The following is a 15,080-nucleotide window of genomic DNA, read 5'->3' on the forward strand; positions in this document are numbered from 1 at the left end:
AATAAAACTTTTACTGGAGAATTTTTATAGCAATCCATTTATATTATTAGGGAGCAATTAAAAGCCAGTTAACTTAATAGAATGTTGAATTTATCTGACTTAATATTACAATAGACCATAAAGAAATTCGGTTTAGCAGAATGTCAAGCATATTATTTTTAGTGTCAGAGTAGAATAATGCTTTATTCAGAAATGTATTATATTTTTGGTTGAAAGATCGCATATTCTTCATGGGAACATAGATTTAAAGAACAATAGATATTTGGAATCATAACTGAGATGGAGAAATTTTAAGTTGCTTTCTTGAGATCACAGGAAAAGTAAAGGGTCAAAATTCAAACACACATCATCCAATTACTTTTTATACTTTATATGCTTCCTTGCATATTTTAATTGCTTAATAAATATTTGTCAAATGTTTAGAATTTCTTCCTTGTGATCTTTTTGGATATCAGTTTTTAGTAACATTAAAAATAAAAGTTACTGTCTAGAAAAAAGAAGGAAGAATTCAGTATCACTTTCAAATACACAGACCTGTGCATATCACAAAAGTCTGGCTATGTTTCCTTTGGTTATGCATCATATCTACATTAGAATTTGGACATTTTAGCTACAAACCACTATTTTTATTGCAGAGTTTGGGACTTCTATAATACAATTTGCTTTAACCTTGAACCAGTTGATTAATCAAGCCCACACTATGTACCAGGTACTGTATTAGGTAGGTGCTGGAAGTCTAAAGGTAAAAATAGCATATTATTTGCTTTATTGGAGAAGGTCCAGGGAGGGAATAACAGGTACATATGTTGGCATATAGGACACATTTAAATTTAAAGCATTTTTGTAGTTCAGTCATGTCAGACTTTTTGTGACCTCATGTTGGGTTTTCTTTGCAGAAATACTGAAGTGGTTTGCTATTTCTTTCTGTAGCTCATTTTATAAATGAGGAAACTGAGGCAGACAGGGTTAAATGAGTTGCTAAATGTCACCCAGCTAGAAGGTGTCTTATTTTTGGATTTGAACTCAGGAAGAGGAATATTCCTGATTTTAAACCTTAACTCTATACACTTTACCACCTACCTTCCCTAATTTAAAGCATACCCAAAGATAATCTCGAAGGGGAAAGAGCTAGTAGCTAGGAGGAATAAGAACAACCTTATCCAGAAAAAAGTACTGGAGGGAAGATTTGGAGCAAATCAGATGAGTCACGAATTGGAAATTATTAGGGAGAACTTTCCAGGTGGGCGAGAAAGCTATTACAAAAATAAGATAGAGGGCAATAGAGTTTTTACTAACAAAGTAAATTAGTATGAAAGGGAGTTTTCAGCATAAGAATGTTAATAATGTATAAAAATCTTGAAAAATATCCAAGTTTTCAAGTTTTAAATAAAGATTGGACTAGGACAAAGTAGAATGAGTACATTCTTTCAGTATGGATCCAGTTGAGATTAGAAAAACAAATATTGGTCCTAATTATTTTAAATAATTTATTTTAAATAAATAAATGATTTGCTCTCCCCACTTCCTTCTTGTCCAGCTCAGTAGCATATGGGAAAGAAAGAAAAACAGAAAGTAGGAGTCATCCAGCATCAGTTTGTTAAAGCATGGTCAACTACTAGACAAAGAAGCAGGGGATTTGAGAGTAGAGAATAACAGTGCATTGAATAAATAATTCACTAGGGTTTAGTGATATGAATGAAGCACAGTTTTGTAGAGTGTCAAGGAAGATGAGAAAAGATGTTGGAAAGAAAGATGTTTGAAAAACAAAACAATCTAATCTGACAACTTATATATTGTTGACTATAAGAAACAATATCAAATGAACTATTGGAACCCTAAGCCAGTTGCAGGATAAAATTCCTATTGCTACCAAAAGAATTTTATTTTGCCCCATTCTTTTAATTATTTATATTTCTTTTTATTCAAAATTATATTGAAGTGCTGATACATATTGACTAATTTTGAGGGTAAATGTTTTTTTCTTTTTTCATATTCTAAGGACTATTACTTTTCTCAGAATACTTGTTAATGATTTTGAATTTAAATCCTGATGTTGGTTTTGATTACCATTCATTATACAATCCTGTGTGTGTGTGTGTGTGTGTGTGTGTGTGTTTTATAAACTACAAGAATTTGTAACTGCAAATGTTACTTCTCTTTAGATATGTTATAGGAAAAAATAGAATTTGTAATCCCTTTCTCCTCCAAAGTATAGATTTTTATCTGTCATTAAAATTGTAACAAGACATATTTCTTCAATATTTGTCATATATATTTTGTGACACTGAAAGACCTGTAATGATGGTAATTCAATTTAAGTGATGCTTTATGATTTATATGGATGTTCCTTTTTTAAATAAAAAAGACAGTTTGAGCATTATCATGGTGAGAGCAATGTCCTAAGCATGCGAGTTATAATAGCTTTTCCTTAAAAGACAATGAAATTGTTCTTTTGACTTACTAGAGTGGATACTAAAGCCTCAAGCAGCTGACATTACTTCTTAGTTGTCTCACTGCAATAGTGCCTTGAGAGTTAAAGGACTTTCACTAAGTCATACAGCTTGGACTTCCTGGCCTCTGAGACAAAATAGCTCTGAATCAATTTATAGTCATTTTCCCTCAAATCCCTAGCTCTTTTATTTTCTCATTGATTATGCATTGACAAATCCTAATGCCGGATTCCTTTTACTCATTTTCTCTTTTCTTTCTTTTTTCTTTTTTAAGATAAAGTAAGCTATTCATTTTCTCTATAAGTCAAAAAGCACTAGATAGTGCTTTAGATAAATGGAAACTATTATTTCAACTCTTTGGGTGCCAAGTTCTGTTGTTCACTTTAATGTATTTTCTGTTTCAACATATTTAATTCCCTCTCTCTCTCACTTCCACACTCCTTGAAAATGAGAGGAAATCTCAGATTTCCTGTACCTTGAGGAATTACACTGCTATGTAAAGTTCCTGGTGATTCCTTATTCATGGGCTACTACTGTTCTTCCTGGCTAAGTGCCTAGATGAGAAATTCTTGGTCATTACTATTACTGTTCCTGGAGTTCTCTACTATAACCATCCCTCTTTAGAACTGATTGATTTTGATTTTTCCAAGTGCAGGGTTTGGCACTCTGTTTGCTTGCTATGTCTTCCCATATTTCTTTCCTTGTTTATCTTAGGAAATAGGTAGGTGATACTGGCTGCCAGTCAGTCTGCTACAGTTTGTCATCCCTTGTCCTGAATAGCCAGCTTTTTTTCTAAATGAACAAGCCAGCCTTCATTACTACCTTGATAGTCTTAATATCATGATTGCCTCTGAGAGGCACTATATGACCTTGATTTTTATCTCATAAGAAATTCTATTTGAAATCTGTAGTTCGGTCAGTAGGAAATACAAGTTGGATGTTTTAGAAAGAAGTCTCATTATTTTTTTTCCTCTATTTCCTAATAGAATGAAAGATCAATTTATGTTTCAATCTGTTCAGGATTTTATTTTATATGTAGTTTTTAATCCCATAAAATGTCTATTTTACTGTTTCCATATAGTAAAGTCTCAATAAAATGTTTGAATGAATAAGCAGTGAGCTTTATAAACCTTAAAAATATATTTAATCAGACCTTATAGATCTTCTCCTATTTCTGTTATTACATGTGCTTCTAAATGAAAACTTTCTTGGAATTGACATTTAGCTGGATAGATAAATAAAATATAATGCTCATTCCCTGCTGCCAATTCTTAAGGTTTTTTGAAAGGTATAGTGATTCTGAGGCAGAGAATGTACCCTAAAGTTTTGGTATTACAGATACTTTATATGGGTAATAAAATAAATTATAATCATTGCTCAAAGATAAAATTTCTGAGTTCATGACTCAGATTGGTGTTTGGTCACCTCAGAAAATCTAAGACAGAGCCCACTTACAGATTGAAAACAGAAAACTAAAGTGATATTTCAGTGGTTATGGTTGTAGTGTAATGCCAAAGTTCACTTTTAATGGGGTGACCAGTCTCTACAATTGTCCTATTTGGTAATTCTGCCTTAAGGTCATGACTGTCCCCTTTTAGTGGTTGAGATAAAGGTGTTATAGACATTCCTTAATGTCATTAGAATATCAGTAACCTCCATCTATGAAGCTATCCCCACCTAGGTCTCTGCATTATGTCATTGTTCTTGTTATTCAATAAAAGGCTTGCTGTACTGATACTTGGGGCTAGACTCTTTGAGATGGTAGTCTTGTCTAGCCCTGGGATCCATTGGTCCCAGTATTTTTCTCCATTTAATAAACTATTGAATTGGTCTCTAATCTCTGTCTTGCTCAGTTTCTTTTGGCATTACAGTAGATTCATTTATAGATGGAATATGTTAAAAGCTGTTTTGATTGCTGTACAATAGTAAATAGTCTGAATGCTAAACACTTCATTTGTTGAGGTGTGTCACTCTTTAGGGAGAAGCTGTAACTCAAACTTAAAGGGAGCAGTCCTTTTCATTATAATGAACAGTAAAAATAATTTCAAATGCAGTTGTGAACTTCAGGTGAGACAATTGTTCAACTGAAATTTTTCCCTTAGGGAAATTTGGCATGGAGTGTACTGCTGTAATTTTCCATGATGGAGATGCTATGATAATTTGGATTTCTTGGCAGAAGCATGCATTGAGTCTTTGCTTTTTTGAATAATTTAATTTACCAGGAAATGTTCCCAAGTTTCCAGAGTCCTTTTTGTTCTTGGTGTGACCTTTCACCTTTTTAGTGCTATATCATATTAGCTGAAGCCATGACTAGGATATAATTGAAGGTTTTTCTCTTATAAACCATTATCTGCTATCTACACCTTCAGTCTAAATGAGATATCCATGTTTTATGAAATTCAGCAAGGCTTGCCTCTGTTAGAATTCAGCAAATTATATAATTATATAATTTATAACAAAACTGATAGCATTTTCTATTGTGCCACTCATTTTCTTTAGTCAAATAATTCATTTTTTAGTAACTTCAATTATAACAACCTTAGATGTTTTAGTGATGGTGATGTAATATAAAACCCTAACACTTTTGGTTTTGGAGTCTGCCTCAGGAAACTCCTGTGCCCAATCTGTCTGATTTTGAATAGATTACTTCTCAGTTCATTTCTGACTGATGATCTGGTCAGTGGTAATCAAATTTCAGAGACCACTTTCAATTCATCTGGAGATTACTCCTCAGCTCTACTCTTGGACTGTAGAATTAACTTGCCAACGATAGACTCCTTAGCCCTTGAGCCATAGAATTAGCATATCTATGGTAGAAGTTGAATAAAATGACTCCCCTTGGTTCTATTTCTTTTCTGAATTCCCTTACAATTCAATCTGCTCAGTAATGGTGTCACATTACTTTTAATAAACTTTGCCCTTTGACTCAGAGATGGGTTCAATCCTGAAAATTCTTTTGAGATACCTCACAACACTGGTCTGAACTTTTGGAGTTCCCCCTTCTCAACCTCAACAATAAACACAACAAAGAATCTGAGTAGGTGTATGTTAACCAAAGTAGCTCTTTTTATCATATGTAATTCTAGCTTTGTGTGGGCCTGTTTATCTTGTGCAACATGAAACTTACCTCTTTAACATAGCTCATTATAGCACTAGTCTTGGAATCTCTTCATTTTCCTACTTAATCAATTAGTAATGATTAATTAAGTGCCTACTATGGGGCACTCTAACAGGTGCTAGTTACATAAAGACAAAAATAAAACAGTCCCTAATATCAAAGTTCTTGCATTTTTAAAGCTTCAAGAGCATTTTAAAACTTCAAGAGAAGTCCAAAGCCTTTTTATAGGGAGAACCAAAGATAAAGTTTCATGTCTGTTGAAGTATGAACAGTAATTGGATTGTTGGATTGAATAGCAAATCAGCACTGGGACAGTGATATAATGTTATGTTCTTTTGTTTCCTTAATTGAATCAACAAGTGAATCTACAAGATAATAGACAAGATAAATTGACAGAGAATATACTACTGAATGTTGGTGAATATTTTAATATTACATATAAATACATAAATTTGGGAATATTTTAATACCCAAATCAAATTTTACCCACTATTCTTGCTTTCCTTCTTTATTATTGAAATGTTGTTTTTCTTTTTTTTTTTTTTTTTAATTTAATAGCCTTTTATTTACAGGATATATACATGGGTAACTTTACAGCATTAACAATTGCCAAACCTCTTGTTCCAATTTTTCACCTCTTACCCCCACCCCTCCCTAGATGGCAGGATGACAGTAGATTTAAATATATTAAAATATAACTTAGATACACAATAAGTATACATGACCAAAACATTATTTTGCTGTACAAAAAGAATCAGACTCTGAATTATTGTACAATTAGCTTGTGAAGGAAATCAAAATGCATGTGGGCATAAATATAGGGATTGAGAATTTAATGTAATGGTTTTTAGTCATCTCCCAGAGTTCTTTTTCTGGGCATAGCTAGTTCAGTTCATTACTGCTCCATTAGAAATGATTTGGTTGATCTCATTGCTGAGGATGGCCTGATCCATCAGAACTGGTCATCATCTAGTATTGTTGTTGAAGTATATAATGATCTCCTGGTCCTGCTCATTTCACTCAGCATCAGTTCGTGTAAGTCTCTCCAGGCCTTTCGAAATCATCCTGTTGGTCATTTCTTACAGAACAGTAATATTCCATAATTTTCATATACCACAATTTATTCAGCCATTCTCCAACCGATGGACATCCATTCAGTTTCCAGTTTCTAGCCACTACAAAAAGGGCTGCCACAAACATTCGTGCACATACAGTTATTATTGAAATGTTAAAAAAAAAAAAATTATATAGTAAGATTTTGAACTAGAAGGCATCTTATACATTATCTTACTCCACCATGATCTATGGTCTTTTCATTCTGAAAGATATATGGTTCCTCATACATAATGCTCCATCTGTCATCTCAGTACCTGTACTAGCTATTCTCTTATCTTCCTTTCTATCTCTAAGAATGTCTGCCTTCTTGAATTCTAAATTCAAATGTTACCTTCTAAAGCAGACCCTCTTTTCCTCCTAACTGGTAGTACTTTCCTTAAATTCCTTGAATTGACATCTATATGAATTTGTGTGTGTTATATCATCCATTAAAATGTACCAGTTCACTTGTTGGTTTATTTTTTATCTATGAATCTTTGTTCATGTGCCTGTATTTCATTTTAAATACAAAAGATTCCTTTAAAGATATAGATTGACTTATTTTAGAATAAATTTTAATGAATAAATGCCTGGTTCCCTTCTACCATTCCCCACCACCCAGTTTAAATCATGGAATCATGTATCATTTCAGTTAAGCTCTCTATAGTGACCTTTATAGTGGAGATGAAAAATCAGGGCACTATTAAGTGAGATTGAATGATCCTCTCAAGAACAGATAAGGCCAGTTGAGGTCATGATAGAGGGAATGATAAGGATGATAAGAAACAATTTACATTTCCTTGAAGTCTTTATTTAACCTTCCCTTTGTAAGTATCTGGTGTTTCATTGCAATTGATTTTTAACTGCTGGTTTCCAAAATAATAACAGAATGAAAAATTTTGCAAACCTGTATGGCTCAAATGATTCAGTTAAAAATAAATCACAAAATACTAAGGGAAGATGGGGAAATGGACATTATTCTGTCTGCTCCTTTCACTTTATATATATAGAAAATAGACCCAGAAAAGAAAAAAATTATTTCCTTAAGGTAACATAGTGAATTAATCTCCATTAAATACTCCATCCATAATTAGCATGGCAGAAAGTGGGCATTGACCCACACCTAACATCACATACCAAGATAAGGTCAAAATGAGTTCATGATTCAGACACAAAGAGTGATATTTTAACCAAATTAGAAGAACATAGGATAGTTTACCTCAGATCTGTGAAGAGGGAAGAATTTTTTTTTTTCCAAAGAAGACCTGGAACTCATAATTGAACACCAAATAGATACTTTTGATTATATTAAGTTAAAAAGTTTTTGTACAAATACAACTAATGCAGACAAGATTAGAACGGAAGCAATAAATAGGGAAAACATTTTTACATTTAAGGGTTCTGATAAAGACCTCATTTAAAAAAATAGAATTAACTCAAATTTATAAGAATTCAAGCCATTTTCCATTTGATAGTTAAAGGATACAAACAGACAATTTTCAGATGAAGAAATTGAAACCATTTCCAATCATATGAGAAGGTGCTCTAAATCACTATTGATCAGAGAAATGCAAATTAAGACAATTCTGAGATACCACTACATACCTCTCAGATTGGCTAAGATAACAGGAAAAGATAATGACTAATGTTGTAGGTATTTGTGGGAAAACTGGGAGGGACACTAATACATTCTTGGTGGAACCTTGAATGGATCCAGGTATTCTGGAGAGTAATTTGGAACTATACTCAAAAAGTTATCAAACTGTGCATACTCTTCTTTCCAGCAGTATTTTTATTGGGCCTTTATCCCAAAGAGATCTTAAAGGAAGATAAGGGACCCACATATACAAACATGTTTGTGGCAGCCCTTTTTGTAGAGGCAAGAAACTGGAAACTGAGTGGATGCCCATCAGTTGGAGAATGGATAAATAAGTTATGATACATACATTTTATAGAATATTATTGTTCCATAAGAAATAATCAGGAGGATGATTTTAGAGAGAACTGGAGAGACTTACTAGAACTGATGCTAAGTAAAATGAGCAGAACCAGGAGATCATTGTACATGGCAACATCAATATTATATGACTATCAATTCTGATGAACATGACTCTTTCCAACAATGAGATGACTGAGGCCAGTTCCAATGAACTTGTGATGAAGAATGCCATCTATACTCAGAGAAAGGATTGTGGGAACTGAATGTGGATCACAACATAACCTTCTCACTCTTTTTGATGTTGTTCACTTGCATTTTATTTTCCTACATATTTTCTTCCCTTTTTGATCCGATTCCTCTTGTGCAGTAAGAGAATTGTATAAATATGTTTACACATATTGGATTTAACATATTTTAACATGTATGATATATATTGGATTACTTACCATCTAGGGGAGGGGATGGGGGGGTGAAGGAGAGGAAAATCTGAAACACAAGGCTATACAAGGGTCAATATTGAAAAATTATTCGTGTATATGTTTTGAAAATTTAAAAAAACCTTTTAAAAATAAAAAAAATAAATAAATACTCCATCCATTACTATCACCCTAAAATATGTCCTCTGCTTCCGCCCCACTTTGTATCTGCTTTCCTAAGATTTCTTTGCAGGTACCTCATCATTTCATAAGTGATTATAAATTTCCCTTGTTTAATAAATGATTAGTCTTATATAATGAGAAAATAAACAATGATAACCATTAAATAATAGATGCTTTCTAGTTTAGCAGGTAGAAAAGTATTTTTACTTTATGAAAGACAACTTAAAAAAACCAGACATAAATGGAAATGAATTTCTTAAGTTACTAAACTACTTTGTCATGAACAGGTGGAAAATAAAGGCATTCTTTTTGTATTATGAAAAAGTGAAATTATAAAAGGAAGAAATTTAAAAAACTAATTTCTGCAATTCACTGTTTCAGAGTTGCAGGAAACCAAGACCTCTGAATATTACAGTCTTTCCCACAATCCATTAGACTACAGGATATTATTAATGGATGAAGATCAGGACCGGATATATGTGGGCAGCAAAGATCACATTCTGTCTTTGAATATCAATAACATAAGCCAGGACCCTCTGAGTGTAAGTTCAAAAATGTTTTCAAAACTCAAAATTGCCTCATAATATGTTTTTCTATTGTTGTATACAGAAAGAAAAAGAGAAAGAAATGTGTATTTCATTAGACTAGTAGGCAAGTGTCCGGGTACATTGCTCAGGAAAAAAAATATGATTTTATTTCATAGGTAGCATAAGTAAAATAATAGAGTTATCCCAGTTTCTCCCATCTAACTACAGGTAGCAATATTTTATGCTGTAAAATATGAAAAAAGGAATTTTTTTCTTCAATCATTGCCTTGGATTAAATGAAATTGAGGAAATGGGTTTAAATATAAAATAGAATAAAAGAAAAAAAAAGAAAAATTCACATATCCTTTAGGAACCAGTCTTACAATGTAAATGTAAAAAAGACAAATGATCAGAATAGTGATTTTAGAAGTGTTTTGAAAGGACCCTATTAGCAACAATTAAGTGATGACAATGTATTTTTTATATATGCTACTTGTATTATGGAATCATTAGGTGTTTCAGTGGCCTTGGATCAGAAGGACTTACATTCAAATTTGTCCTCAGACATTTGCTAACTATGTGACCCTGGGTGAGTCCCTAAACCCTATTTGCTTTAATTCCCTCATCTCTAAAATGAGCCAGAAAAAGAAATGGTAAACTATTTCAGTATCTTTGCCAATAAAACCCCACGTGGGATCATGAAGAGTTGGATAAGACTGAAGTAACTGAAAAACAATAACAAAAACTTATATGACCTTTTACTCTCCAAACAGATTTTCTGGCCTGCATCTGCAAACAAAGTTGAAGAGTGCAAAATGGCTGGCAAAGACCCTACAGTAAGTGTTTCTTGCTTTTGATTTTTTTATGATGTTTTTGTTAAGCATTTGGCGTTTGTGTCAGAATACCTTGTGGGTAACCAGAATTGAGGCAAAGAATGTAAATGTTTTAAATATTTTTTTTGAACTTATGACAAACATAGAAATTCAATGAGTTTGGAATCTGTATGTTTTCTATATTTTCAGATCTCCCTTCTGAGTAAAAAAATGTGCCCCATTTTATTTTTGTGATTGTGCTTGGATGTTTTTAGTGATGGATTTGAGTAACGATGTTATTCCTACTATAGCTAAGAAGATATTCTGCAAGCTGCTCAAGTAATGATAATGCAAGTACCTTAAGCAGCCTTCTGTTATTAATTGGACTTTTAAATATTTTATAAAAAGGCAGTGGTCAGCTTGCACTTTTCAGAGTCTCACTACTTCAATAAATAAAGGTTCCTTATCAGTGTTGTTCTTTAATTTGAAAGCAGATGCCATTTAAATGAACATATATCCTGTCTGTAAGTGGTCAATGTATAGTATTTGAAAAAAAAAAATATTGATGGTTTATATTGCATCATAGCCAGGAGCACTTTATCCTAAAATTTTCAGTTGTGAAAAGAATGATGGCAATATTATTATACTTTGCCATTGCCAATATAAGAGGTCAAATGAGTTGTCAAAGCTCATGTAGTTAGGTGACATGATATTAAAATTTAGGTATTGTTATTTTATTATAGGAATGAGGAAATTACTTATTATGAAACACAATACACTTGCAATTTTGCACTTTATCCAAGTGACAAAATGTAGCATAATTGTGCTTAACATAGATTTGGACCTAGTAATGCCTAATTCCCAGACAAGTGATTGTATCTTAGGGACCAGGATTTAGATGTAGAAAAGAAAAAAATTCACATATCCTTTAGGAACCAGTCTTACAATGTAAATGTAAAAAAGACAAATGATCAGAAAAGTGATTTTAGAAGTGTTTTGAAAGGACCCTGTTAGCAACAATTAAGCGATGACAATGCATTTTTTATATATGCTATTTGTATTATGGAATCATTAGGTGTTTCAGTAGCCTTGGATCAGAAGGACTTACATTCAAATTTGTCCTTAGACATTTGCTAACTATGTGACCCTGGGTGAGTCACTTAACCCTATTTGCTTTAATTCCCTCATTTCTAAAATGAGCCGGAGAAATGGTAAACTATTTCAGTATCTTTGCCAATAAAACCCCACGTGGAGTCATGGAGAGTTGGATAAGACTGAAGGGGAAACACACACACACACACACACAGACATACACAGACACAATTCCAAATTAAAGCAATAACCACAAAGAATTGAATTTCATTTGTCAAGTTCTGGCCTTATACTCAATATTACATTGATGGGTATTTTGTATAAGTAAGGAGACTAATCATGATTTAAGGAATTATTTAGGGCTGCCCATTAAACATGTATCACTGCTTAACAGAGATGGCTTACCACTCCCTTTTGAAGAAAGGTAGTGAAATACTGAGACTCACCAAGGAAGATCAAAAGAATGACAAGGAAATGTTCCTTGAGTTTGAGAGACTTTAAAGTATTTGAATTTTACCCATAGTCTAAGAATAGTCACAGTTATGGAAGAAGGGGACTTGGCTCTGAGCAGAGTGGAACTGAAATGGACTGCATCCAGTAAGGATCCAATTGCATCATTTTGTGGGTCACACTTTGTAGTTAAATTATTCTACCCATGATGGGAGAAACAAAGTTAAATCTGATTAAATGGTCCTGTACCTAGAACTTGCTCTGTGAAGAGGGGAAACATGAGCTATTTGGAGAAATGAGAAAGGGTTTAAAAGTAGTTTGTTTCTTTTTCCCAAAAGAGTGAATTGAGAATATGACGAGAAGAATAAAAGCTCAGACATCCAGAGGAAAGTGTGGAAAAAATGAGTCTATATAATTAATTTGCCATGAACATGTAAAATTACAACCTAATAATTAATGTGTTTTATATATATATATATATATATATATGCATACATAGATAGTTCAATTAATGCTTCTCCTTGTATAATTGAGTTTTATTGAAGCATTTGCTTCAAAAACACTTTGTAGTTCAGGATGGCTTGTGGCTATAAATCCTGGTAATTGATTATCCTTTATTCAAAAAGCTTTAGTTAATACAGAAAATTCACTGAAGACCTAGTTCTCCTTGTGGATTCTAGCCCTGGCAATTCTCACTGATTTTCCACATTTTCTTGAACGAGTGATTCAGTAGCATGAGATCATAGAAATGAGCTAGAAGAGATCGTTGGAGTTATCAAATCTGTAACAAACCCTTTTCAGATGAAGAAATTGGTAACCAAAAAAAGACCAATTTCCTGTCTTTGCCCATAGGTAAACAGGTACTAGTTAGTGACAGAATTTGGTTTCTCTCTCAAGGCTTTTTCTCCTCTCTCTGTCTTCTTAATCCTTGTTACTTAACTAACCTAGTTGAAAGGAACTCTCTTTTCAGTTTCAGTTTTCATTTAAGCCTCTGACCTTATCACATTATTCTCTATCACACTTCTGTAATAATAATTCTCATTACTCTTCTTATATTTTTCTTGAGTGTAGAGTTGCTTTTCATTGTTGTCAGAGGTATGATTCTTGATGCCTGTGGAGGGGCATTATATTTTTAGAGTATTTCTTTGGAAGAGAAACTAAATTAATTAACATAGAATAATCTACTAAGAGGTGGTTTAAAGTATTCTATCTCTAAAAGGTTTTTTTTAAGAAAAAAATATTTTGATTTTGTACTTAAATCTGTAATGTTATGGGTAGAGAAAACTCCTTCAGTCAATGCAGGTGGGTATCTGCTCTGAAATCTTAAAATCTTAAGAGAGTTGCCTGCAACCTGGAAGAGGCAACACCTTGACTTGCGCCAGGGTCACACAGTGAGTCTATATCAGAAGTGGGTCTATATCAGAAGTGGGTCTTCAATCCAGATAAACCTGATGTTGAGGCTGTCTTTCTATCCATTATTCTTTCTTGCCCCACAATTTACAAAAGAAAAAAAAAAAAACAAACCAAAAGCAATTAGTTAATAATTACAAAATAAATTTGCAGGTTTTAGATACACGAAATTTTCAACTGAAAGTATCTTTTTGGAAATGTTAATCTACTCACTTGTAAACACTCTGCATGACCTATTTTTGTCTTTTTTTTCTCCTTTATTGTATCTGCTTTATCACTGACATTCATGTTTTATCTTTTATATGAAGCAAAGGGTGACACAGATGTTGAGAATCTGTATAATGAATTGAGCAGACACATTTAGTGTCAAAAATGTTTTTTTCCCTTAAGTTAGTGAGATACAAATTTTAATTAAATTATTGATGAAATGTCACACCTGTTATATCATAATAGAGTATAATTTAAAAATTGAATCACAGCAAATAAAAATCCTTATACTCTTACAGATAAGGAATCATACAGGCAATTGAGTTGTACTGGTAGATATTTATTTCTCTTTCCCATCTCTAATAACCTTTGCTAGTATAATACTATTATAATTTCTCCCTCCAACCTATTGGTATTTACATCCCTTTGTTTCATGTAGTTCACCACATAATTTTATATTTTATTAATAGAGATAATATTTTTCAAGCTGAAAGTTGGATGACAAACTTTCAGACATAAATCCAAGGAAATAGGGATTAATGAATATACCAAATAACCAATGTTGAATTGTTTTGAATAAAATAAACAAGATTTCCCACACACATGCATAATCTCTGCCTACACATATGTATAAACCATGACACAGATGCAATATCAACTGTACTCTCTCTATATAGAATGGGATTTTCTGTGTCCATGATGAAGTAACCTATGTTACTGGCAAGGATATTTTCTTTAGTAATAACTTTATTAAAAGGACTTCATTTCTTCTGCCCACAAAAATCACTTAAATGGAACAAGGAATATCAATTGATAAGAATCTGGGTCTACACATTGAACAAATAGCAATTTAAAAGCTTTATTTAAAAGTATTATTTGCTAGCTCTCACAACTATGTAATGATTAAAGAAGAATTGCAAACAAAGGAAATAACTTTCAGGTCACTTATTTTTGTTGAATTCTCTCAGGTTTCAATAGATAAGCACTGTCAAATATTTAGCTATTTGATTATAAGATTTAGAGGTAGAAAATATCTTTGAGATTATTTTACCCAAACATTTACATTACAGATGAGGAAATTAATGCCCAGAGATATTAAGGCTGCAGTAGCCAAGTCAGTTTTCAAACTCAGACTCTTTTAGACCAAATCAAATGGCCTTTCCACAAAGCAGGCTTCATTTTTCACTTTGTATTATTTTTGTTTTTCTTTGTGGTATGGAGGAACTAAAACCTAAGATAAAGTAAAAATCTAGTTCACCAATATTAGTTATGTCTAAAAAATGAAAAATATTAAAATAATTTAATTGGGACATTTTTTTGAGATGTTCCATTTCTGGAACTAGACAACCACATACTTCCTCTGTTACTACTTGTTTGTTGT

General features: G+C 32.5%; 1 protein-coding gene across 1 annotated transcript in view; it reads left to right on the top strand.

Moving 5' to 3' along the window:
* The window catches only part of SEMA3C (semaphorin 3C), a 198,996-nt gene that overhangs the window by 82,329 nt on the left and 101,587 nt on the right, over positions 1-15,080 (top strand). The window contains exons 3-4 of the mRNA XM_003771460.4: positions 9,583-9,743; positions 10,502-10,564. Of these exons, the coding sequence (XP_003771508.1) occupies positions 9,583-9,743; positions 10,502-10,564 (224 nt within the window). The remainder of the gene's footprint in view (positions 1-9,582; positions 9,744-10,501; positions 10,565-15,080) is intronic.

Source organism: Sarcophilus harrisii, chromosome 5 (genome assembly GCF_902635505.1).
Source record: "Sarcophilus harrisii chromosome 5, mSarHar1.11, whole genome shotgun sequence".
NCBI lineage: Eukaryota > Metazoa > Chordata > Mammalia > Dasyuromorphia > Dasyuridae > Sarcophilus > Sarcophilus harrisii.